The sequence below is a fragment of the Glycine max genome, chromosome 1, assembly GCF_000004515.6.
Source record: "Glycine max cultivar Williams 82 chromosome 1, Glycine_max_v4.0, whole genome shotgun sequence".
Taxonomy (NCBI): Eukaryota; Viridiplantae; Streptophyta; class Magnoliopsida; order Fabales; family Fabaceae; genus Glycine; species Glycine max.
The window spans coordinates 56,963,853-56,988,965 of record NC_016088.4 but is presented as its reverse complement, the minus strand read 5'-3'; the positions used below and the strand labels follow the sequence as shown (position 1 = coordinate 56,988,965).

General features: G+C 33.9%; 6 protein-coding genes across 8 annotated transcripts; 4 read left to right on the top strand and 2 right to left on the bottom strand.

The window, feature by feature from the left end:
* Nucleotides 1-1,778: 1,778 nt before the first annotated feature.
* On the top strand, nucleotides 1,779-4,869 carry LOC100527061 (uncharacterized). Of its 3 annotated transcripts, none has more exons than XM_006572771.4 (5): nucleotides 1,779-1,921; nucleotides 3,000-3,176; nucleotides 4,248-4,316; nucleotides 4,397-4,503; nucleotides 4,583-4,849. In XM_006572771.4, the coding sequence occupies exons 2-5, from the start codon at nucleotides 3,062-3,064 to the stop codon at nucleotides 4,631-4,633; spliced, it is 342 nt and encodes a 113-aa protein (XP_006572834.1). In that variant the 5' UTR covers nucleotides 1,779-1,921; nucleotides 3,000-3,061; the 3' UTR covers nucleotides 4,634-4,849.
* A 1,016-nt stretch (nucleotides 4,870-5,885) lies between these two features.
* LOC100804086 (probable acyl-activating enzyme 1, peroxisomal) lies at nucleotides 5,886-8,721 on the top strand. The gene is made up of 2 exons (XM_003516699.5): nucleotides 5,886-6,089; nucleotides 6,190-8,721. Exons 1-2 carry the CDS (start codon nucleotides 5,886-5,888, stop codon nucleotides 7,651-7,653), a joined length of 1,668 nt encoding a protein of 555 aa, XP_003516747.1. The 3' UTR covers nucleotides 7,654-8,721.
* A 1,058-nt stretch (nucleotides 8,722-9,779) lies between these two features.
* Nucleotides 9,780-11,858, top strand: LOC100792077 (probable acyl-activating enzyme 1, peroxisomal). Its single transcript, XM_003517499.5, has 2 exons — nucleotides 9,780-10,134; nucleotides 10,217-11,858. The coding sequence occupies exons 1-2, from the start codon at nucleotides 9,931-9,933 to the stop codon at nucleotides 11,672-11,674; spliced, it is 1,662 nt and encodes a 553-aa protein (XP_003517547.1). The 5' UTR covers nucleotides 9,780-9,930; the 3' UTR covers nucleotides 11,675-11,858.
* Nucleotides 11,859-12,877: 1,019 nt separating this feature from the next.
* Nucleotides 12,878-13,721, bottom strand: LOC100803550 (ethylene-responsive transcription factor ERF020). Its single transcript, XM_003516698.5, has one exon. The coding sequence runs from the start codon at nucleotides 13,663-13,665 to the stop codon at nucleotides 13,129-13,131; it is 537 nt and encodes a 178-aa protein (XP_003516746.1). The 5' UTR covers nucleotides 13,666-13,721; the 3' UTR covers nucleotides 12,878-13,128.
* Nucleotides 13,722-16,888: 3,167 nt separating this feature from the next.
* Nucleotides 16,889-19,289, bottom strand: LOC100791021 (Rieske (2Fe-2S) domain-containing protein). Its single transcript, NM_001369318.1, has 3 exons — nucleotides 18,860-19,289; nucleotides 17,397-17,657; nucleotides 16,889-17,286 (listed from the first exon to the last, which is right to left on the bottom strand). The coding sequence occupies exons 1-3, from the start codon at nucleotides 19,220-19,222 to the stop codon at nucleotides 17,098-17,100; spliced, it is 813 nt and encodes a 270-aa protein (NP_001356247.1). The 5' UTR covers nucleotides 19,223-19,289; the 3' UTR covers nucleotides 16,889-17,097.
* Nucleotides 19,290-22,314: 3,025 nt separating this feature from the next.
* LOC100791546 (uncharacterized) lies at nucleotides 22,315-24,771 on the top strand. The gene is made up of 3 exons (XM_003517498.4): nucleotides 22,315-22,659; nucleotides 23,738-23,960; nucleotides 24,123-24,771. Exons 1-3 carry the CDS (start codon nucleotides 22,465-22,467, stop codon nucleotides 24,521-24,523), a joined length of 819 nt encoding a protein of 272 aa, XP_003517546.1. The 5' UTR covers nucleotides 22,315-22,464; the 3' UTR covers nucleotides 24,524-24,771.
* Nucleotides 24,772-25,113: the final 342 nt, after the last annotated feature.

Genomic DNA, 25,113 nt, shown 5'->3' with positions numbered 1-25,113 from the left:
AATTGAAACAATATTTTGATCGGTGTTATACAGCTAGATTTTTTTGGTCGATGTCGGTCGATGATGTTTTTTTGGTCAATGTCGGTCAAAAAAATCTCAGTTGAAGTTAGCAAAAAATAGTCTTGTCCGACGACGACCAAAAAAATCCTAGTCGATATTGACGGAAAAACCTACCCGACGTTGACCAAAAATAATCTCGACAAACATCGGAAAAAAAAACTTAGCTGCATCAACCAAAAAATAGTCTTGATTGATGTCAACCAAAATTTTTTTTGGACGACATTGGTTAAAAAATAGTTTCAACCAATGTTGGCTGAAAAAACACTTATCAACATTAACCGAAAAATAATCTCAACTGATGACGGCTTAAAAACATCATCACTTGATGTTGGCACAAATAATTCTAGATAATATCAACCAAAAAATATTTTCTATTGAAATTACACAAAAAAACCTAGTCATCATCGTCCAAAAATTTATATTGCATTTAAAAATCTAAATAAATATTCAATTCATATCTAATTAATTGGATAAATATAAAATAAAACCATTTAAATAGATTTAAAGTGGATTAGATTAAATTGGAAATGGATTGATTTTATATATTTGGATCTTTAGCACGGTACTAACTGCAACTAACACTTATGTGGAGTTATTATTGGCCTTGAGATTGGCTTGGAATCAAAGGCTTCAGGAGTCTCATCTGTTATTCTGACTGGCTACAGCAATTGGGTTGGTAAGGGAAGCTTTGCCTCCTTTTCATCAATAGTATAGAGATCAATCAAGATTGGAAATTTGGAATGTCACTATGACACATACGCTCAGAGAGGAAAACCAGTGTGGGGACACACTGGCAAAGCTAGGACTGCGTGATATATCTCTCTCTTAAATTTGCTTATACTATTATTTAATCACCAAAAAGAAGCAATTTAAGATATATCAACTTGCTAATTATATATTTATTGATTTGCTAATAAAATATGTGGAGTATTCAATTAGGATGGTAAAAAAATTATAGACCATTTGGTGCAGATGATGGATGAACCAATCGAGATCATTAGCATAAAGGTCAGGCATTGCTAACCTTGTAGGTATAATTGACTGAGCCCATGATAACTATTGAATGATCAAATACATAAAAATGCCCTAGGCCGAAAAAGGCCAACGACCTTTCGGCCGAAGCACCACCCTATCCCACAAACAAGCGGAACCAGCAAGTAATGTAGATTTATAAATGGAGGGTATTTTCTAATCATGAATGAAAAATAATAGAGGGGAGCAATTTATCTTTTTACTTAAAAATATTTAAAGAGTTTTGTTCCGTCCTTGGATATATCATACACGTCACGTGTGACAAAAAGACAAAAATAATTACAATATCATTAGAAATTAGAAAAACACAAAATTGGTAACAAAATAAAATGAAAAATGCTAAGAGATGGGTATGAAAATTAGTTAAAAATATTATTTTATTACATAATAAATAGAATAGGTTTTATAAAATCTTCTTTTTAGTTGCTAATTTTGTAATTTTCTTTTGTTCATTTTCGTTATTTTTATTTATTTTTTTACAATTATTTTATCAACTAGTATAGCATCAATTGTTTTGATAGAATAAAATAAAAAAAGTTTAAATTTTACTAGAATTAAAAAAGAAGAAGTTAAAGAAGTAAAATAAAAAATAAAATATCTTATAGCGACAAAAAAGTTATCTAAGCTTAATTTACAGTATATAATATTAATAATTAATAATACCTTAAGGGGTCAGTTGGTTGAACTAATTGATATTGATATTAAATTAGACATTGTGTAATTGTGTTAAAGCATTTGTTTTGTTGAGCGAGAGTACCCTTGAAAATCAGAAGCGTGGGTGGATTTCCTCCAAGTCGTTGCTGTTCTCACTTGTCTCCAATTGCAATCGGTACGTTATTTTCTTTTCCCTCTTCGCTCTTACCCTACATTCCATTCCACTCGGTTTTTCTGCGTTCAATTGGATTCTCAGATTAACCGCTGCTTGCTCGAACATTCATTTACTTGTAACTACTAACTAAAGACTTCAAGCTGGCCCACTTAATTTAAGTTGCAAGGGAGGTTGGGATTTATTATGGAATCCTGCCATTAAAATAGTAATGTTTTGTTTTTGGGGAATTTCTTGGTTGGATTTTAAGTTGCATTGATTTTGTGACAAGTTAGCGATAATTTGTTGTGAGTGTGGTTTGTAGTGGTGTGGGAGGGGGGAGATAGTAGGAGTTATTTTGATAAGATAGATGGTTGCCTCAATCTCGTGGCAGAACTGTTTGGATAGGTATTCAAACTGTGTTGAAGGAAGAAATGGTCTTTACCGTTAACAATGGAGACCTCTCTACTTTGTCCTTGTTCAAGTTTTGTTGCTGCTGTGTTTTTGTTCTCTAAATTATTTTTGCTGATAAGTTTGTCATTTGTGTTTTATACAAGCATTTTTTTTATTGTACAGTTCTGTCTTCGTTTTTTTTTTCCTTTTTTTTTAAATTGCATGATCATATATTTCCCTACTGTTACTGCACATGAATTTAGTTCAATGAAAAAAATTATTTCTTCTGTGTTTTTGACAGCAACCTCAGGTCCTAATGATTGATGGCTTTTAGTTTTTTAAATTTACCCGTTTATGTGCTGAAATTGAAACAATTGTTATTTCTTTTTTTTTTCTTTCAATTTATCTGGTCTTGAAACATTATTGGTGCTTGTCTGCTTGAACCCTTGTGAACACTTGGGAACAGTGGGAGCTTTGAGTTTTTGTGTCCAAAAGACACTCAAGTAAATAACAATTAGTGAACAGAATTTGAATAAATTTTATCATAAAATTACTTTTTTTAAAAATAAAATAATAAACAAGCAAATCTTACAAAGTAGTACTTCTCATAAGAGAAGTGGGAAATATATGTTTTTCTTGGGCAAATCATTTCAAGGGATTTCTAATGCAGGCTACAACTATGGAGCCCCATAAGGCCTTTAATTTGCAGGTTTGGCCCATGAACTTCTTTGCTTTTGCTAATTAGTTGAGAACTGTGCTCCCCAATTTAACATGGCATCTATGAGAGAATTTTCCAGAGTCATACTATCTCACTTAAAAAAACCCCATGCTTCTCCATCTCAACTTCTCTTCCTCCGAACAATGACTTCCAAGGTTTTTGTTAAAGGTACATTCTTTCTTTCTTTTTCTTTTCTTTTTGCTACCTCACTTTCCTCTTTGGCCAGACTGAGTATTTTGAACTTAAAAACCTGTACTTATAACAATTGAGTTTGATTTTTTTCATTGTCTTCAAAGTTGCTTTGCTTTTGTCATTGCCATCAATTGTTTTTATTATGAAGAACATAGAACAAGAATACATTTTTCTAGCTGCCAGAGTGACTAGTGTTGTGTGCCATTAGTTTTAGCATATGAATCAAATAAATCCATGACTTAAATGAAAAATTTAGTTTGCACAATCTCTCTGGCACATAATCATCAAGCTCTTGGTTAAATTAATTATTTCACGAAAGAAGAATTCGGCATGAAACAGAGAGAACATTACAAAGCAGAAGGATAAGCAAAGAAATAGTGTAACAGACACAAGAGCTCTCCTATATCACTGAGTAAACAACCCATGTGCTGACATATATCTAAAGCCAAGAAAACAACTTTATCCCACGAAAAGGGAAGAAGTTTCTGATTGAAAAAATCTGCCATTACACCCCTTCTATAAACACAACAGCCCTGCATAAAGGACGTATTGCCAAAAAACTTTACTCTTCTCCTTGATTAATTGGAATCCATGACTTAGAATGATCATGAAGGATATATAATAAAAAGACAGGTTATGATTTTTTTGTCAGCCTGATGATTCTCATGCTGTCATTTACTGTTTCCTATGATGAATTTTATTTCTTTGAATGCTTTCTTCTGATATACTTAATCAATTAGTCTGAATACCTAATGTAAGAACTTCTGAATGATACCTACTTAATCTACACAGTAAGTAATGGCAATGCAATATGAATTACTTGTGGTCTTTAATAGGATTCATGAAGCCACCCAAGTCCTGAAGTACTTTAAATTGTGGAGAGGTTTATTTGAGTGCACTTTGACTATTTTCTTGATTTCTTCCACCCTTCTGTTTTGGATCCCAAGGTGCTTTTGGTGTGTTACCTGTAGCAGATGTATTTTTTATTTACCATAAACATAAAACTGTCCTGCTGTTATGACTTCTAACCTGTAAATCTTGATGCAGGTCTAGCATTTTCTACGACAGAGGAGGAATTAGCCAAAGCTTTTTCTCAATACGGCAGTGTCCTGAAGGGTATGTGCTTCTATTGTCATTACAGTTCCTAAATATTTCCAGATTAGAATCCTCACGCAAATATCGTTTCACTTTTCCAGCTAATATAATACTGAATAAAGCCAAGAATAGATCCAAAGGTTTTGGATATGTGACTTTTGCTAAAGAGGAAGAAGCATGCAAGGCACAGATTGACATGAACGGAAAGGCCAGAATCTACTAACTTTAATACTCTTTTTTCCTAATGAAATGCCAAAATTCAGAAAATGAATCAGCTCTTTTTACAGATATTACATGGACGAGTTATATATGTAGACGTGCAATTGCCTAACAAGTGATGGTTGAGGCTCAATGAAGATTTGCACAAGTATTAAACAATCATAGCCTTGATATATAAGGAGGGAAGGAGCCACATCTACTCCAAGCGCTTCTTGATAATAATGGTCATTTTGTTTTCACTGTAAAACGTTAATTAAACGGTCACACCAATCAACAACTACTTGTTGCAAAAACTATCCAGTTGTTATCTATATACTATATCTCTTTGGAATTCATACTCATTTTTGCTTTTGAATGTTAAGTGTGTGTATGGGTGATGGTATGCAAATTTAATTTAGGATGAGCTTGATTTGATTTTGTTTAATCAGTACTTATAGTGTTTGGGAATACTGTTTTAAAAATGAATTTAAAAAAGATAATTTTGTTTGGATAGTAAATAGAACAAGTATAAATTTAAATAATGTTGAAAGTTTTACATTCAAATAACATTTGTTATTGGAAAAGTTGAGAAGTTTTATTTATTGGGAAATAAATTTAATTTTTAACATTTTTTTCGGATTTAATACTAAATTTATTGAATAGATACATAATTCAATTGTTAAATATAAAAAATCAGTTATAAACCATTATATATATATATATATATACACCAATTAATTAATATTATCTTAATATATTTTATTTTTCTATTTAAAAAATATATTTTGCGGATAATTTTTAATACAACAGTACAAATAATAAAAAGTTTAACTGAAAATTTATTATATATATGTATAGAATATTAATTTTATTATTTCTTCAATATATAAAAATAAGATTAACTTAATAACAATGTTAATTTTATTATATATTTCATGACATATACATCAGTTAATTAAGAAATATAATATATACACTCGCATCTTTATTATTATTTAACTTGTGATATGTTTTAAAAATATTACTAAAAGATGGAAAAAGGTGATGTATGTAATATAAACATTTAAAAATTGTGAGAATATTTAATTTTGATTACGTTTTCAACATATTCATGCATATGTGCAGTAAAAAAACATATACATGGATAGAAAAAGTCAAACAACTAGTATAAAAGATACAAAGAAAAAACCAAAGATTTAATAAGCATATACTATATTGATTGACTAATGAATATAATAATAAGGAGCTGGCATTGGATGTTGACCATGCATTGATTACTGGTCATATTATAGTATTAGTTACGATAATATATATTAAATGGGATTAGCTAGGTTTCTATCCACGAGATGCATATATTTCATTTGAGTTGGCGAAAAAGTAAGATAGAGATCGATGGAGGGAAGTATCCGGTGCTCTGCGAACTACGTTCCTGTCACTCCAATCAGCTTCTTGGAGCGTGCCGCCGTGGCTTACCGTGACAACATTTCTGTGGTCTTCGGCGACATTACCTACACATGGGCACAGACCCACCAACGCTGCATTAAACTTGCTTCTTCCATTTCTCAACTCGGTGTCTGTCTTTCTCCCCGCCATGTGGTAATTTCTTTCTTTCCACAGTATCTACCCTTTTCATCAGTATATACAATAGAAATGTGAGTGTGTGCTTTTATAATATGATCATATATAATATTTGCAGGTTGCTGTATTGGCCCCCAATGTTCCGGCTATGTATGAGTTACATTTTGCTGTTCCCATGTCTGGGGCTGTTCTCTGTACGCTAAACACGCGTCACGATTCTGAAATGGTTTCAACATTGCTAAAACAGACCGAGGCCAAACTTGTTTTTGTTTATTATCAATTACTTGATATTGCTCAAGCAGCACTTGAAATCCTTTCAAAAACCACCACCACCACCACCACAAAGCTTCCCCTTTTGGTCTTAATTTCGGAGTGTGGTCATCCATCACCTCCCCATGCTAAAGGAACCTTGACATACGAGGATCTTATAGCTAAAGGGACCCTTGAATTCGAGGTGAGGAGGCCCAAGGATGAATTGGATCCCATCACAATCAGTTCCACTTCTGGAACTACAGCAAACCCCAAGAGTGTAATCTATAGCCACAGAGGTGTCTATCTTAATGCTTTGGTTTCGATTATTCTTAACGAGATGAGGTCCATGCCGGTTTATTTATGGTGCGTTCCCATGTTTCACTGCAATGGTTGGTGCATCCCTTGGAGCATTGCTGCTCAGGGTGGAACTAATGTGTGCCTATCAAGTGTAACAGCTGAAGCGATATTCGACAACATTTTTAGGCACAAGGTTACACACATGGGGGGTGCACCAACAATTTTAAACATGATAATTAATTCACCACTCCGGAAGCCGCTTTCCGGAAAGGTGGCAGTGATGACCGGCGGCGCACCACCGCCTCCGGATGTGATATTTAAGATGGAAAATTTAGGGTTTAATGTGACTCATGCATATGGCTCCACAGAAGCCTATGGTCCAGCAGCAATCAACGCATGGAAACCAGAATGGGACAATCAGCCACGTGATGCAAAGGCGAAACTCAAGACCCGTCAGGGAGTGCGCCACGTTGGAATGGAAGACCTAGATGTGAAAGATCCTCACACAATGAAGAGTGTACCAGCTGATGCAAAAACCATTGGTGAGGTGATGTTCAGGGGAAACACTGTGATGTGTGGATATCTGAAGAACCTGAAGGCAACACAAGAAGCATTTAAAGGTGGATGGTTTCGGAGTGGTGACATGGGAGTGAAGCATCCTGATGGGTACATAGAGCTCAGGGACCGATCAAAGGACACGATAATCTGTGGGGGAGAAAGCGTTAGCTCCATTGAACTGGAAGCAGTGATTTTTAGTCACCCAGCAGTTTTTGAAGCTTCTGTTGTTGGGAGACCTGATGATTATTGGGGAGAGACACCTTGTGCCTTTGTGAAGCTCAAGGAGGGGTGCAGTGCTACAGCAGATGAGATAATCCTATTTTGTCAGAATCGTTTGCCTCCCTTTATGGCTCCTCGGACTGTGCTTTTTGCTGATCTGCCAAAGACTTCAACTGGCAAGACACAGAAATTTCTTCTGAGGGAGAAGGCAAAGGCCATGGGGAGTTTCTTTAAGAAAAACATTAGCAGCTTATAATTAAAGCGCATTTAGTTTCAAATTTTAATGCTTTTAGGGGGAAAAAAAAATCAACGGTAACCCTATGATATAGATATGGAGAGAAAAAGAGAAATATAAACATGACATGTCGTATAAAATAAAATAAAAAGGATATAAAAATAAATAATAAGTGTTAACAGGGTCCATAAAAAATGAGTTTCTAAAATGGCAGAAATATGTGAAATAAGAGTCTAAACCAGCTGATATGTCCCCCCCTGCAATATATAACTGAACAATTTTTCATGATTCATAAACTATTCTTGGCCCAAATTAAGGCCATACCAATGATCTTTCTGAAAAAAGTATCATAAGCCTTAATTGGACTTAAGCTGAGAGTGAGAGAGTTATGCCCAAATTAGTGAGGATGCATGGGTCATAACATAACGTTTGGAACTTCGTGGCCACATTTCGTCCTAAATTCGTCGAAATTGGCATGGCCAATGCTCGCGAGACATGAAAATGTAGATTTCTATCTTAGCTTTTTAGGGACACCCAAATTAGACTCCTATAGTTTCATACATGCTTTACAAAAGACAATAAGGTCAAAGTAAAAGCTCGAAAATTAATGGTGATTAACAATTAAGCCCAATGAGGCAAAACTCTACCAAATCTCAACAATTTAGCACAAACCAAATAGGCCGAAATTAATGAATGCCTAAAAATTTATCTATCAATGGTGCAATCAGTCAAGCAATCAAGTTGGGTTTTTTTTTTTTTTTTTTTCTCGAATACATCACATAGTCTGTGTGTGACACTTGCAGAATAATGCATAGTACTAAAAATCAATGAGTTGGTGATCAAATTTAGTGACGAAAAACTACTTTTATCACAAAATTCTGAGGACACTAAACTTTAGTGATGTATTTTTTTTCTTCTAAAATTAAGTATAAATCGTTCTGTTGCTAAATTTAAATTTCCTAGTACATGTGAGAACATGAAGAATTCTAAATTTTTAGTATAAATTTGAAAAATATTGGAAGGGGATGACTGTGGAACATTAGCTTAAAGGGAATAAATGAGTTTGTCAAACCTATGATAAGGTTTATATCGGCTATCACTTATCTACATGATTTTTTTTTTGTTGGCAAAAGGACTATTTCACTGTGTGAAGGCATGCATCAATTCTAAAATGTATATCAAGAGAAAGAAATACAATTGTTGAGTTGTTGTATAATTTTGAACACTTTTTAAGAGATTATATATATGTACAAGAAGTTGATTTCAAATTAATTCTTCATATACAATATTTTAAATAATTTTAAACTCTTACAATTTTTAATTTATAGATAAATTATTTTAATTACAATGTTTAGTTTCGATTATTATATGTTTTTTATTATAATGTACTATATTTTTAATCTTCTGTTAATTGTATCTTAAAATATTCTCAACAAAAAAAATGTTAAAAAATAAAATCTTATTGTTAACAAGTGGAAGAAAGAAACAAAAACAATAATGAAGTCCTGTGTAAAAAAAGATAATAAAATAAATTTTAAAAATATAAAAGAAATAAAATATAAGAAATTAAAAGTTAGTATTAGGAAAACGCTACAGATTATTAATGAGTTAAAGAAAAATTCAGCTAAAAAAAAACTATAAACTAATTAAATATACTTGCCAATAATATACATACATAAAAAATTTTCCTTCAAGTTTTTATACAATTAAACGAGGAAATGAAAAAATTTCATTTTTACTGAATAACCTATAAAATTATCTCCTTTTTCTATTTATTGTTTCTTTCACTTTTTTTTTCTAATCAAGCATAACATAAGTGCCGTGTCTGGATAATTATTTTCACGGAAAATGGATCCGAAGACAAAGATAAGGACAGGCCATTGGACGTTGTAGACCCCTCCACGACTGCTACTATTTTATTATTATGCTAATTATCTGACTATCCTCTTTATATAATCATATCACGGATGCAGGACAGTGTTTTTTAAATCCCCTTTACCTCAATTTTTATGAGTACAAAAACTTAAATATTAGAAATAAGTTGTCTTAAAAAGAGTATTTCACAAATAAATAACATTGTAAAACAATGATAAATATATTTATTTTTTGCCGTTATTTATCATTAATATAAAAAATTTGAGTTTTTAGTGATTCACAACAGAGAAATTCATTGACATTTGTGTAAATGACTTGTTGTGGCCGAAATGTCAAGTACCAACTTGTTCCATTGGAAACTGAGAAAGAAAAAGAAGTGATTCAGACCCTTTTTCTGTGAATCGACATCATTTCAATAAAGAGATGGAGGGAAGTATCCGGTGCTCTGCGAATTACGTTCCTCTCACTCCGATCAGCTTCTTGGAACGCGCTGCCCTAGTTTACCGCCACCGACTTTCTCTTATCTCCGGTGACGTTACCTACACCTGGACTCAGACCCACCAACGCTGCATCAGACTCGCTTCTTCCATTTCTCAACTTGGTGTCGGTCTTTCTCTCCGTCATGTGGTAAGTCATTTTCTTTCTTTCTCTCTCTCTCTTCATCAATTTCTTTCTTTCTCTCAGCTACAATTATCATGAATTTGAGCAGGTTGCTGTATTGGCCCCCAATGTTCCGGCTATGTATGAGTTACATTTTGCTGTTCCCATGTCTGGGGCTGTTCTCTGCACGCTAAACACGCGTCACGATTCTACCATGGTTTCTTTGTTGCTGAAACATTCTGAGGCCAAACTTCTTTTTGTTGATTATCAATTTCTTCATATTGCTCAAGGAGCACTTCAAATCCTGTCAAAAACCACCACCAAGATTCCCCATCTGGTCTTAATTTCTGAGTGTGGTCATCCATTACCTCCCCATGCTAAAGGAACCTTGATATACGAGGATCTTGTAGCTAAAGGGAACCTTCAATTTGTGGTTAGGAGGCCAAAGGATGAGTGGGACCCTATCTCACTCAACTACACTTCTGGAACTACATCAAACCCCAAGGGTGTGATCTATAGCCACCGAGGTGCCTATCTTAATTCTCTGGCTACGGTTCTTCTTAACGAGATGAGGTCTATGCCGTTATATTTATGGTGTGTTCCCATGTTTCATTGCAATGGTTGGTGCCTCCCTTGGGCCATTGCTGCTCAGGGTGGCACTAATGTCTGCCAAAGAAGTGTAACCGCTGAAGGGATATTTGACAATATTTTTAAGCACAAGGTTACTCACATGGGGGGTGCACCTACAGTGTTAAACATGATAATCAATTCATCACCTAAAGTCCAGAAGCCGCTTCCGGGAAAGGTCCAAGTGATGACAGGTGGTGCACCACCTCCTCCGGATGTGATTTTCAGGATGGAAGAACTAGGATTTAATGTGACTCATTCATATGGTTTGACAGAAACTTTTGGTCCGGCATCAATTTGCACTTGGAAACCAGAATGGGACAATCTGCCTCAAGATGCACAAGCAAAACTCAAGGCACGTCAAGGAGTGGCCCATGTTGGAATGGAAGGCCTAGATGTGAAAGATCCTCACACAATGAAGAGTGTACCAGCTGATGCAAAAACCATGGGTGAGGTGATGTTCAGGGGCAACACTGTGATGAATGGATATCTGAAGGACTTGAAAGCAACACAAGAGGCATTTAAAGGTGGATGGTTTTGGACTGGTGATTTGGGAGTAAAGCATCCTGATGGATACATAGAGCTTAAGGATCGCTCGAAGGACATCATCATCTCTGGGGGAGAAAATATTAGCACAATTGAGTTGGAAGGAGTGATTTTTAGTCATCCGGCAGTTTTTGAGGCAGCTGTTGTTGGGAGACCTGATGATTATTGGGGAGAGACACCTTGTGCATTTGTCAAACTGAAGGAGGGGTGCAGTGCTACATCAGAGGAGATAATACAATTTTGTCAGAATCGATTGCCTCGCTTTATGGCTCCTCGAACTGTGGTGTTTACTGATCTGCCAAAGACATCAACTGGCAAGACACAGAAATTTGTTCTGAGGGAGAAGGCAAAGGCCATGGGAAGCCTGACTAAGAAGAACACTAGCCGGTTATAAAGCACATTTATTCTGTCATTTGAATGCAATGTTTGTCAATGTTATGTGCTTTCAGGTTGTTATTTTCGTTTACATATAAAATAAAATCTGTCCATTTGTATGAATAGACACTTATGCATAGTTGTAACAAGAAAAAAAAGACTCTTATGCAAAGTCAATTGGACCACTCTATCTTTTTTTCTCATCTAGAGGTTTGAGTAGATTTATAAGCAAACTAAAAAGAATTAGTGTAAACTCCAAAAATGATCCTTCAGTTTTTTACTATTACATTAGATTTCAATTTTTTTTTTTTAAAAAAAACTATCAAATTCATTTCTTGTGTTATAAAAATGCTCACAGGCTTAAGATGTGAAGTGTGAACATTGCAATCTTTGAAAGACCCACTAGAACTCCATATCGGCTGCAATTGTGGTTGCATTCAAGAAGATGCAAAAGAATGCAATTTTTTTATGACAATGATAGGGTCTCTGTTACTGGTAATTGGTAAATTGACATGGATGCATCATTCTTGATCGCTGCGGCAAAGGAATGCAAAATGCAAGAAACAGTAAAAGCAAGCCCCATAACATTAAAAGGGCCCCAGTGATTTCTATAACAAAAGGTAAAGTCTGAGACAAATGCAAAATGTGGTCGACAGAGAGAGCCAGGCAAAGACACAAACTTTTGATGGGAATGGACTCAAAAGGCAGGGGAACATGTTGTCTTGGTCTTTGTGGATGAACCACGAGAGTAAGATAAGTAGCAATTAGTAATTAGCAGGCACAAATAAAGTGAGTGTGACTGAAGTAGGGATGAGGAGATCAGCAGGAACATGAATAGGAGCCATCATCATGTATTCCTTTTCCTGGCTTCTTGTAAATTGTGGCTAAGACTCTAAGACTGACATAGGCTTGTGGAAGAAACTTCCGTATCAATTCTGTTTACTCTTTTCATTAGCAAAAAAAATTCTTGGACACTTTTGGGGTATAGACACCTAAAAACACAAGAGAAATAAATGATTGACAAGTGACAAGAAAAAAGAGTTTAGAGTTGAATGTTTGCACATTTTGGTCAAGACTCCATTGCCTCTACGTGGTTAAAAAAGGTAAACGCACTCAAGTTTTACTTTTAGTGGTTTACCAAGGGAATTAACAACGTGCAGAAATACAAACGGTGTGAAAGTGTGAAATTGAGCAAGTTCATATTGGGGGGACAATTTTTCTTCTTTTACCTTTTTTTAATTTCATTTTCCTTTGCTTTAAAAAGGCAGCACAAAGCAAGAAACATATTGATGTCTGAGCTTTAAACACGAACACTAATAGTAATCACTCGTAATTTGTAAGTCGTAACCCCTAAACTATTCACATACTAAAAAAAGATCCCTATAGTGAATTGAAACCTCCCACACCTAACGAGGGATCTACCAATTATAAAATTTTCAATATTGTCTTTTGATTCTTAAAAAAAAAAAAAACCTAAGACAGCTCAAGATAATCTTCAATGGAAATGCTCAAGGCCTGATCCCTTTCTTTACAATCTCCACCACTTCCATGCCAAGACCCTCCATCCTCATTCCCCACAGCATCCCACCGAAACACATCAGAATGCTCATCAGCACCACCTCCATCAACATCACACACAGTTCTACTCCTCTCATCACTCTCGTAATTAGTTTCCGCCACCACCGTTGAAGTTTTACCAGCAAGAATGTTTCTGGCATCAACGTCCATGCCAATATCGGAAGCCACCTTCTGCACAGACCTCGGAGACATGTCCCTGAGCTGAAGGCTGAACGAAGACAAGGTCTCGGGGAAGTTAAGTTTGTCCAACGAAGAAGGCCTCCTCAGACAGTAAACGGCAACGTCGTGAGCAACCGCGGCAGCCTCCTGCGTGGCGTAGGTTCCCAACCAGAGACGCCCTTGCGTGCCCGGAACACGAATCTCCGACACCCACTTTCCCCATTTCCGACGCCGAACTCCCTTCAACTTCTTGGCTGAACTACTACTCCTCATATGAATAATTATTAAGTTTATATTGACTTTGCGTTGTGTTTTGTGAGGGAAGAGGGTGAGGAGGATGTGCTTATATAGGTTTGAAGATTTTCCAAGTCAAAAGGGGTTTGGAGAGAGAAAGAGAAAAGAAAGTCAAAATTTTCAAAAGGTCAAAGTAAAATTTAAGATACAATTAGTATGCAGCGGACGAATCAATAATATTAAAAAGTCTGTGAATGCATGCATTTAAGTCTTACCAAGTTGGAGGCACCATGGAATACCAACTAGATTCAAAATGGTTCATTTAGTTTAGATTTTTAATTATGTTCTAATAATAAATACAGTATTGCATAACTAGTTTTTAGCTGTTGACGTAATAAATATTTTTATTTTTATTATTAAGGGTCTTATTGATAAGTATTTTTAGAATATTAGTTAAGGAATTAAAAATATATTTATTGTGTAAAAAAATATGAACAATATAATTTTAAATTTTTTAATAAAATATTTTTATTTTAGTTTCTTAATCAATATCCTAATGATATGGGTTCATATTTGTCTTTTATTAAATGCAATAGTTTCTAGTTTTGTTTTCTTAATTATTATAGAAAATTTAACAAATCTTTACCCCCATTATTTTAAAATAAGTGTTATCTTAAATTATTTTTTATATAAAAAATAGATGAAGGAGAATAATAATTTTATAAAATTAGTATTTTTAAATAGATGAAAGACGGTGTTAACACTATATTAAAAAATAAAAATGACACTTGTTAAGAATATTAATGAAATAATAAATATTGTATTGAAAAATTAACATCATTCTTATGGAATCATTTTTTTCCTCAATATGACACTTATTTTGGAATTAATGGGTGTTAAAAATAATTATTAATTTTTTAGCATAATTAGCTTACTTTTAATAAAAAAAATATTTATTTTGAGCACCTTATTAATATTTTTTTGAGGGATGACCCAGATAATATTTTAATAAAGCTCGTAATCAAATTTTTATTTATTGAAAAGGAATCTTCCACTTGCCGAAACCATGACAAGACGAGGAATTTCAATTTACATATACATTGTTTTGAGGTTTTTGTAAAGCCACACGCTCTTCCGGGGGATGAAATTCACGCGCCATGCACACCACATATCAAAACGTAACATGAGCGGTGTGATATTAATGACGTGCTCAACACTTGGTTAGACCTCTTCTTGTTCTTCCCATATAGAATAAGCACGTGCTCACAGTTTTCTTAATAGTAACATTTAACAATAAAAATATGCGAAAGTGTTGAAAATAATTTATAACGTCGGTCAAGTGATCTAATTGGTTATTACTTAAAGATTATATTTATTTATTTTAACTGAAAAGTCTATTTGGAATTAGCATAAGCTAAAAATAATTGTAATTTTTCATACCAAGGGCAAGTTTACATGTCCATATATTTGAACTTTAGCGTACGGTATGCTCCTATGTGTTGCTATAGCATCATCAAAATTCACACACTATTCCTAGGATTAATAATAGAAAGTTTTGACACATCATCTAAAGATTCAACAAAACAAAATTATCTCTTTGATTTGTTTAATTTCATATATCCTCTCTCTGGAAAAGAATAAGGATGGTAATAGTATATATCACGTTGGCTTTCATTCAAAATCGTAAAAACTAAAAGTAAGTGAATGATTATGATGGTGTATCACTCCCACACCCACTAGCTACCGGCCATCTAGCTCCTTCCTTAACTTTTCACAAGTTACGCGAGTGATGTTCCCTTCCTCTTCCTCCCACTAGAACAACTTGCATGTGTTAAGAGAATAGTTGACCAGTTCAATGCTTGATGAGAAAACCACATCTAACAACAAATATCTAAAGCACGTACATTATGCGTTCCAGTGGCAATGGGAACTTAGAGCACGCATATAAAGTACAAATTTGTTCTTTTTTACTTGCTTTTACATATGCTAATATTAATCATCTTTCATTTCGGGCCTAACCAACCCAGAAATCGATATTGGTATTGGAAATTAACAAGCAGATCCAGTTGATTGCGCGTTTGCGCTTCATGGACTATATGGGAATTACCTCCAAATGAAATCGTAATCTGAAAAGGCAAGATTTATTATTTTATTTATCAAAATGAGTTCAAAGATATTATTTTGATAAGTTTTTTTTTAGTAAAAATTATTATAAAAAAATAAGAATCTATAGGGGAGGACATAAACTACTGATTAACTTCAAATAAACTGATTTGGACGTGCTGCTGGACATTGAGAAGGAACTTATCTCGGTGGAAGAAAAACTCTTGAAAGAGATTGAGGCATTCGGGGCCTTAATTGATAGCTAATGAACAAGATGGATGGGTTTAAAAGACTGAGCAAAAGGGCCAACATTCGACCAAATCCACCTACAAAGTAATCATGGCAAAGCATAAAAGGGTGGCAGGGGATTTTTATTTTTCTTTAAAAAAAACGTGGATGAAATTGTACCTCCAAAAGTTCATTTTTGTGTGTGTAGAAAGTAGCTCTAGATAGGATACCCACTCTCCATAATCAGGCTTTCCGAAATATCATTGGTAGTAATGAAATGAGGTGTAAGGGGTGTGGAATTGCTAATGAAAGCATGAAGTACATATTCTTTGAAAACACATTTTTCATTACCCACACTCTAATTAAATGCACGTTTTTTGCTACCCTTTTGTTGAGTTGAATGCAGTTAAAAAACATGTTTTTTTTTTTTTGTAGAATTAAGTGCACCTGAAGCACTTGGATTAGCCGTATACATCCACAGTGAAATCTACACAAAAGTAACTATTTATTACTTTAGAAAATCACAATATGTTCAACTCATTGTGTTGTTAAACACGCACTAAAGTGTGTTTAGGATTCATAAAAAAAGGTGTGTTTGGGTGATCATTTAAACAAATAAGTTAAAATAAATTAACTTTGAAGTTATAATTTTTTAATTAACCTTTTATCCATTTTTAAATTGTAACTATTAAAGGTTGATTCTATTACCTCTTTTAAATATATTTATTGACTATTGAATTCAATTAACTAATATTATTACAGTTGATTTTATTACACATAACAAAATGACCAAAAAGTAATTTAACCGTGATTTTTTATTATATCTCTATCACAAACCAAACAAAGATGATCAGCTATCCCGTGAGAAGAAATGCCTCTGGTTGAGAATCCTAATAATTCAAAAGCCATTGAAAAAAGAGAGAAGACCAAATTTTGGAATGTCACGGTCAAATATGAACTTTAAAAATGTGTATGGTATATAGAGAGTAACATGAAAACACAAAACAAAAGGTTGTACATTTGCCAAGATCTAAACTCACGATATACAATATTAGATACAGGAAACAAAATGGAAATGTGATTACTAATCGTGCTGAGGAATACTTTCATAGCTGAAATAACAGTCACAGATAAAGATGTCTAATTGAAAGCATTAGTGACGGAGTATAAGAAGTCCAAGAAGCCTGTCCCCTTTAAAAGACCCTTACCTGTTAAAAGCTCAAAATCCAACAACAGGAGGAAACCAATAACAGCTGCTCTCCCGTTTATTATTTCGTTCTTCCCAGTAAAACCAAATCCCTCTTGATCCTCATCAACGATCATTTTAACCTAACCACGTCATAGAGAACTAGTCAATAAGCATGCCGAATGTAAATATTATGTAATGCAATGGCATTGGTCCAAAAACTTAATTATCAGTTGTTAAAGTTGTTAGTCACCTCATCAACATTGACATCAGTTGCTGTAAAACCAGGTTGAGCCTTCCCACTAAAGACAATTTCAGCAGAAGCATCAGATCTCACACCTCCTCTTATGCTGATATAAATATTCTGTTCATCTGTTTTCACAGGATAGATAAAGAGTTTCCTCAAAGCGGGCGTGAGAACTCTCAGAACAGGATTTTTTGGATACCATTCCTTGATATCTCCCGTTCGCAGATCAAATGTGCTATCAGTTGATGGGCAAACTATGCACCCATCCTGCATAAGGAAAGGAATTGCAAAAAGGTCATCCTATTTTCAGACTTATTGTTGAATTTTCAAATATGGTAAGTCACTAACCATTTAACCAAATACCCAATGCTTTCGAGAGAAAATCTTAGAAAAAAACAGTGGTAATAATAACACAACACACTGGAGACACAGAACTATCTCGCCATCTCGTGTTTGATGTTATCATCACGTTGCCAGGGCAGGGAATTGAATTTGAAATCACAATTTACAAGCAGCAAGTAGTGTCATTTTTTAATGTATTACATAAAAGTTGCAATCTTTGTTTCTCATCCTATGTTCATTGCGGAGTTATGATGATAATATTTTTCCTCTTTCGTAGAGAGAATGGGAATAGATACAGTAGAAACAGAAAAATGTAGTTTGATCAATCAGTTTTTTTTTTATCAGCCAAAAATATAATATATTCATTAATGAGTACCAGAGGTACTATAACAGTACATACTTTAGAAATGCAATTCGTAGCTGGCTCACTAGCAGACCTAGTGATTACACAAACTGATAAATACTACAGTCAGGTAATAAAACAGAACTGTATCTTATTTCCCTATGTTCATGTCCGAAGAAAACCATCTTTAAGATTTGAAGACCACTGATTGAAATGAGATGTGAAATTCTTTTCTAAGTTTCTGAGCCATGCCCATAGTAGAAACACTGCTTGGATAAGTTTCTCCTTAAGCACTTGTAGGAAAAGAAAATAAGAAGGGAAATAAAAAATAGCCTCTCCTGTAAGCTAAAAATTAGCTTATGCATAACATCATTTTGGAGAAGTTAAAATGATTTAGCTTCTCCAAGAAGCTTATTTTAACGTATACATAAGCTAATTTCAGTTTATGGGAGAAGTTTATTTCATCTTTCCTTGTTATTTTCTTGTGCGATAAGTACATAGGAGAAACTTATTCAAACAGGGCCAAGATAATATTAATACCACATATCTACAATACCCTTTCCCCAATTCACAATCCCTTGGCTTACATAGCCAATAAGCATCCTGTTTGAAGGAAATCATAAACCTTTGTAGTTTTCTCATAATTGAGAGTGTATTGTTAAAACTCTTCTTCTCCCATTCATCAACCCCTTACATAGCCAGTAGTAATAATAATTGATGAATTTTGCTTGAATAATTTATCATTCTCCTATGCTAATTACAGAGATTAGTAAGTGAAGGTGACCTGGGTGAGCTTGGCATTGAGCAAGCCTTCAGTATAGGCGCCTTCAGCAGGGGACCTATTCTCAATAGCGAAAACTTGGTCTTTGTACCAAAGCAGCAGTATGGTCTCGCCGTCCTGAATGATCACGCGCCGCTCCCCCTTCGGCAGAGCAGACAGAGGCACCACCGGAACCCAGTTGTCGCCGGACGCCGACGACTCTTCGGCGACCGAAACTTGGGCTGCCTTACATGTGAGTCGCGGAGTGGAACGGTAACGGAGCAGAGAGTGGCGGCAGAGAAAGAGGGGTTTGGGAGGGGAGGGAAGACAGAGAATGTGGGTTTTAGAGGAGCATGAAATTGAAAGGGGTAAAAGGTTTGCGGCCATGGAGCTTGGGAGTGAAAGTTGTTGGAGAGAGAAAGTGAAGAAGCACCCTCTTGCTTTGTCTGCCTCTGCATTGCCTTTGCATCTGTGGATGGCTAAAGTCCACACAACTGGATAATGAACTCTCTTTAGCCACATCTCTATTCTAAATAAATTTAACCATCCCATTCGCATTTAGCACCACCAACTCTAACTACTATTTTCAAATGTGTACCTTAGTTTGTAAAATGTAAAATGAGATGTTTTTAACATCGGTTGGATATATACTTCACATAAAAAAGTGATGCACGCAAATTTTTTGAATATCCGAATCTTGTTTCTAAAAAAAATGAAATTTTTTAATTTTATGATAATGAAAACATTTTCATATTTACAAGACCACAAAAAATAGCCTAAAAACAATGGTGGATTCATGGTATGGAATAAAGTCCAAAAGAACCTTATGATGACCCATCGGAATGAGAGGTTGCTATTGGCACTACTAATTTTGTTATTAGTACTATCAACTTGTACGAAATTCTTCTATTGCACACTTACCAAATTGTTCTCACACCCTCTCCTTCCCCTCACCTAATTGAGTTGCATCGTCCCCGACTCATACCCGAATTGCACCAACTCCAAATGACCAACCCTTGTAGCTGAACTACCTAGACCCATCATCTTCGATGCCACCCAAAGCCAACTCCCACCATCACAACCTGACCCTTCGCCACACCATCCACCTCAACCCACAAGATCCATCATCCACCTTCCTTCACGATTACGTCGTACTAGCCACCTTGACCCACAAGATATGTGTCTCACTGAGTCGAACAACTCATCCACTTCAAGATTCGAGCAACATTGTGCATCCCTTGCCTTGTCGAGATCGATTTATGCCACACAACCCACTCATTTTTATCATTTTTGGATTTTGTTGTAGGTTTTGTTGAGGGGTTTATGGTTTTGGGGGTGAGGTGTTTTGAATCTATATATGTTGTTATGTTTGTGACTGTAAATGGGTTTGGTATGATGATTGAGTTTGTGTTGTCGAGATGGTTGCTATTTTGGTATAGGGGGATGTTGAGTCAACAATAAAAAAAATAATTTCATCGTTGTCCAGTGTGCAACATAATTGTCTTTTCATAGAAAGAATAATTTTGGAATTACTTAGAAACTCATCCATGTAGGTAGTGGGAATAACATTTTTGGCAGTGACAATAGAAGCTCCTGGAAAGGGGTTATTAGGCTAGTCATTTATGGCCCATGAATATTTATAATTTTGTTTTTTTTTCTTTAATTAATTTTTAGTGTTTATTGGACCCAAAATAAAACTTCCCTGTTTAAAATAATGTAAAATGAAGTTTATATTCTTAATATTCACCTTAAATAATATCTCACATGAAAAAAATTTAAAATAAAAATAAATATTAAGAAAACTTTATCATCTTAAATATTTATTTAGCTTGACTCAAATTGATGAATCTAATTTTATTTCTAAATCCCAAAATTGCTAGAATAAAACGAGATATTAATTAATTCATTGATAATGGCCTGGACATGGGGAACCAATATTTTAGGGCTTTTTATCATTTTTTTAGGCCGGTATGACACAGGACCACTCTCTATAATTATTGAACCGTAACATTTTCTTCTTGATATTTATGTATGAATTTAATGGTTTTGACAATGAAAACAGTTTTCATTGTTGGTTGGTATAACAAAGAATTAACCGAGTCATGTCAAGCAAGTATCAAAAGTTGATCGAGTAACTTTAGGTGGGTTTGGAAAAGTCTATTTATTTAGATTTATATATCTTATAACATAAACACGTGCCTAAGTATTTAAGAGAATTTATAAAAACGGTTTATGATTTTTAGCTTATTTTAATAAGTTTTCTAGTATAGTTTATGAAATTAGCTTACAATTTATAAAAACAAATTACTTTGCATTGGACCCGATTAAACATTGTGCAGTACTGCACTGTGTTTACGCTATTACTCATCCAAGTGCATGCCTCTCCTGTCAATGCGTTTATGAAACTGAAAAATATTTGTTTAGTGCTCTCATAATTATGAAGGATAGCATTTTACTTTTAGCTGCTTGCTTGTTGAGTTCCTCTAAAGATTGAGCTTCATGTCTAATAACACTATCCTACCAAGTTTACCACTGCAGTCAAGACAAGTGGTAGGTATATATATTAATTGGTTGCCTGAGAATTTTGTTTTTTATTTTCTTGAAATGAGGAAAATAGAAGAAAATACAAAACAAATTGTTATGTTAACCTGATTTTGGAGTTTCGAAATAGAAGAGTGGTTTTTTTTCCCCCTTCTCCTTGAAGTTCAGATTGGCAGAAGTGTAGAGCAGATATTTTCTTATCATGGGTGGTTGATTATGACTTCCTATAGGCTATAGCTATAGCTATAGCTACACCACACGTTAAATTGTGGTAGCTTGATATTGATACATTTCGCCCTCAATAAAAGCCACCACTTGACAATCATATAGATGGATATTATTTTCTTAGCTAATTAAATACTTTTAGCGATTTTAGAGGTAAACAAAGCAAGAAAATAGAATACAGTAGTTTATAGCAGAAAACAACTGAGAATCACTAAACTAGTTTAGTTGGGGAATGAAATTATATATGCTTATTTTTGGCTAATAATAACAATAGTAAGAGCGCCTTAATTATATTAATTTAACAAACTTCTATTTCAACTGTCATGCATTTTTTCCTCTAAATTAAATACAAACTTAACACCAACAAATTAAAGTCTGGTACAATAATTGACAAATCATTAAATCTTTTAAATATATTGACAAAAATATTTATTGTGCTTTTGAAAAAAAATATATACCATTCAAAAAATATATATTTAAAGAGACGATTTCCTAACATGTGGATAATCTAGCTCTTCATTCGCTGGAATTAGTCTAAGAAATCATGATAGGAAATAATGCATTAATAAGAAATATATATAGCAAGTCGTAACAGTAACCTAGCTAACGTCATGCATGTCCAATATTATTTGATGATCCACACCATACGCCACAACTAGCATGTCAAACCCTAGCCTATCCCTATCCCTATATATACGTCCATGAGATGTTCATTTTGTTGTAAGAAGAGCATATATTTTGTTATCTCTTCTTCCACAAACTTTCGGAGTTTTCTTTCGTTAATTAATAAAATCTTTGCTTAATTAATTTGTCCTTCCTGGAGGGGCAATTAATTAATTAATCTCTGGTGAGTATTTATAAATATGGAGAGCCTGGAAGAAAGAGTGTTTATGTTCATGGATGAACAATATTATTTTTCCAATTCCAATGAATCAGAGCTGCATATGCATCATCATCCCTCTGTGTCTGTGGAGAACATATCGTGGGAAAACAACACCGACTTCGATGACTCACCCGAGAGAACTTTGTATTGGAAATCTCAGATCGCACTGCTTCAGGTATATACGTACTTTAAATCTTGTTTGATTGAAATATAACCAAATAGCCATTACAAGGAAGAATTAAGTTATTCCAAGACTAATTTTACAAGAATTAATCTAATGATTAATTAAGATTAATGATCCATTATAATAATTGGATTTCAAAAAAATGAATGATTAAAAAAATATTAATCGTAAAAAAAATTATTCTTAAAGTAAATAAATCTCTCTTCATATATATATGACAAAAATGTTGTGTAAAACAAATTATATACCTAGCTAATTTCTTCTCATTAACACAAGATTGATTAATTTAAGGATACACGTATGGATTTGTTTTCAATCTGCATCATCAGTCCAGATATTAGTTCATTATTCTGACTAGCTCTATATATAGATTTCATTAATTTCTTTTATTGGTCTGATTTTAGCTTAAAAGTTTTTAAATTTTTTAGAAGATTGGTCTTGATTTCTATATATCCTTGTATTAGTGTTAATTAATTGGTAGCTAGAATAGTATTTACCAAAAGTTATTTGGTAGAATAGATATTATTTTCTAGTAGTGATCAGTGATAATTTAATAAAGTTGCACCACATGTTAAGTGTGGTGATTCACGCAACCTCCCTTAAAATCATATTACGTGTCGAGAGCATTGTTACCAATTTTATGAATGATTTTTTAAAAGCTATGTGATTATTTTCCTAAAAATAATCTATACCACGTGTTATAGATATTTTTATTCTACCTTTGGCTTTTTGAAACATTTGTTTACTAGATCAAATCAACATGTGATCAACGTGCTTTTGTATACATTGTTTTAAAATCCAAACTATAATTAAAACAAAAAGGGGGCGGGGGGAATTCAACCACATAAAAAGATTCAGAATATATTTGTCCAATAACAACTATCGAAATGAATTTTTCTTTACGAAACAAGTTTTCACATGCAATCATCTAGACTTTACTCTCATCTCTTAAGTATAGGAATTAATTAGGATGATGTATAAATAGATGTTATAATTACAATATCTTGAAAAATAAAAGGATTTTTGGTCTAATGTTCTGGTAACCAATTTTATTTTTATCTGTGTTAAGGAAATTTTAGAGCGATACCATTTAAGTGGATCAAAATTGAGACGAGAGGTTGGTCGAATCATAAAAGAGGTGAAAGCTTCGGATTTTTGCAGCTGTTTGAAGGCTAACTCTTGGGATTGCACCACCTGTTTGAGAAGACGAGTGGTTGATGGGCTCTGCCGAACAGGATTCAGTACCAACCTTTGCATTTCAAAATGGGAAACCACAAAAAAGTTTCCAGGAGGTGCGGTGCACACACATTTATTTATATTAACAATTAGATAACAGTATGATTTTACCATGTAATTTTACAGATAAAATTTAAACTCATTTAATAATGTTGTAGTATGAGAAAGTCTAATTTCATAGTATATTATATCTTCCGCTTGCTGCTTTTGTATTTTAGGCTGTCACGAGTATATTGAGGTGATTGCAAACACATCAACAATGAAGAAGATTCATTTTCTGGTGGAATTGGAATTGAAGGAGCAGTTTCAGATTGCAAAAGCAAGTGAAAATTACCAGAATCTAGAGTCCTGTTTGCCAGAATTTTATATTGGAAAACCGGAATACTTAACTGCCATTGTTCGAGTTATGTGCAATGCTGCAAAGAAATCAATGAAGGAAAAGAAAATGCACGTGGGTCCGTGGAGGAAGAGCAGCTTCATGCAAATGAAGTGGTCAGGATTCAATCAAATATGCAATTCTAATAAATCCTTGGGTTCAGTTACAACATATTCCCATGCACAAACAAATCAGTCTTACCTCAGAATTTCAGGAGCTCCTACACCTGTGCTAGTCACCTGAAAATGAGAAGAAGAAAAATTCAATTCCAACACTAAATTTTGAACTTAGGCCTATTTAGTAGTAGGAGTTGATGCCCAAGTGGAGCAATATATTAGAATTCGCAATTCATTGTCCTTTACTTTAGCTCCAAGATTATGATGTAATATATTCGCCTAGCAATAGAATATATCATATATTGTTTGCAGTAACTTTTAAATTGTAAATGTCCTTGTTGCATCATATATATATATATATATTTCCTTTTACAATAATCGTATCAGGCTTGAGCTTAAACCTTATGCATAGTATCTCAACCAGTAGGTTAACTGTACTGGTTTATTGAATCATGAATGTATTCAAGGTCAAATGTTAATTCGGCAAAACATTCACGTTAAATTTAATCCCTAAAATTATGATTTGTGTTGCTTTAGTTCCTCAAATTAATGAAATTCAAAAGAAGTTTCTAAAATTGTAATCAGTCACCTACTCTAGGCTAAAGTTACATACATGATGTGACTTAAATCTTTTGGGGATTTTTTTTAATCCGTAAAAAAAAAAAATGTTCAATGATATCATCAATTAATCTTATAAGTAATTCTACTCAGTAATAT

Coding starts and splice junctions, on each gene's coding strand:
- LOC100792077 (XM_003517499.5), top strand. CDS start 9,931: ATGGAGGGAAGTATCCGGTGCTCTGCGAATTACGTTCCTCTCACTCCG. Junction 10,135..10,216: donor GTCTTTCTCTCCGTCATGTG/GTAAGTCATTTT, acceptor GAATTTGAGCAG/GTTGCTGTATTGGCCCCCAA.
- LOC100803550 (XM_003516698.5), bottom strand. CDS start 13,665: ATGAGGAGTAGTAGTTCAGCCAAGAAGTTGAAGGGAGTTCGGCGTCGG.
- LOC100791546 (XM_003517498.4), top strand. CDS start 22,465: ATGGAGAGCCTGGAAGAAAGAGTGTTTATGTTCATGGATGAACAATAT. Junction 22,660..23,737: donor CTCAGATCGCACTGCTTCAG/GTATATACGTAC, acceptor ATCTGTGTTAAG/GAAATTTTAGAGCGATACCA. Junction 23,961..24,122: donor CACAAAAAAGTTTCCAGGAG/GTGCGGTGCACA, acceptor TTTGTATTTTAG/GCTGTCACGAGTATATTGAG.
- LOC100804086 (XM_003516699.5), top strand. CDS start 5,886: ATGGAGGGAAGTATCCGGTGCTCTGCGAACTACGTTCCTGTCACTCCA. Junction 6,090..6,189: donor GTCTTTCTCCCCGCCATGTG/GTAATTTCTTTC, acceptor TAATATTTGCAG/GTTGCTGTATTGGCCCCCAA.
- LOC100791021 (NM_001369318.1), bottom strand. CDS start 19,222: ATGGCCGCAAACCTTTTACCCCTTTCAATTTCATGCTCCTCTAAAACC. Junction 17,658..18,859: donor TCAATGCCAAGCTCACCCAG/GTCACCTTCACT, acceptor TTCCTTATGCAG/GATGGGTGCATAGTTTGCCC. Junction 17,287..17,396: donor CTGATGTCAATGTTGATGAG/GTGACTAACAAC, acceptor TGACGTGGTTAG/GTTAAAATGATCGTTGATGA.
- LOC100527061 (XM_006572771.4), top strand. CDS start 3,062: ATGGCATCTATGAGAGAATTTTCCAGAGTCATACTATCTCACTTAAAA. Junction 3,177..4,247: donor TTCCAAGGTTTTTGTTAAAG/GTACATTCTTTC, acceptor ATCTTGATGCAG/GTCTAGCATTTTCTACGACA. Junction 4,504..4,582: donor AGATTGACATGAACGGAAAG/GCCAGAATCTAC, acceptor CTCTTTTTACAG/ATATTACATGGACGAGTTAT.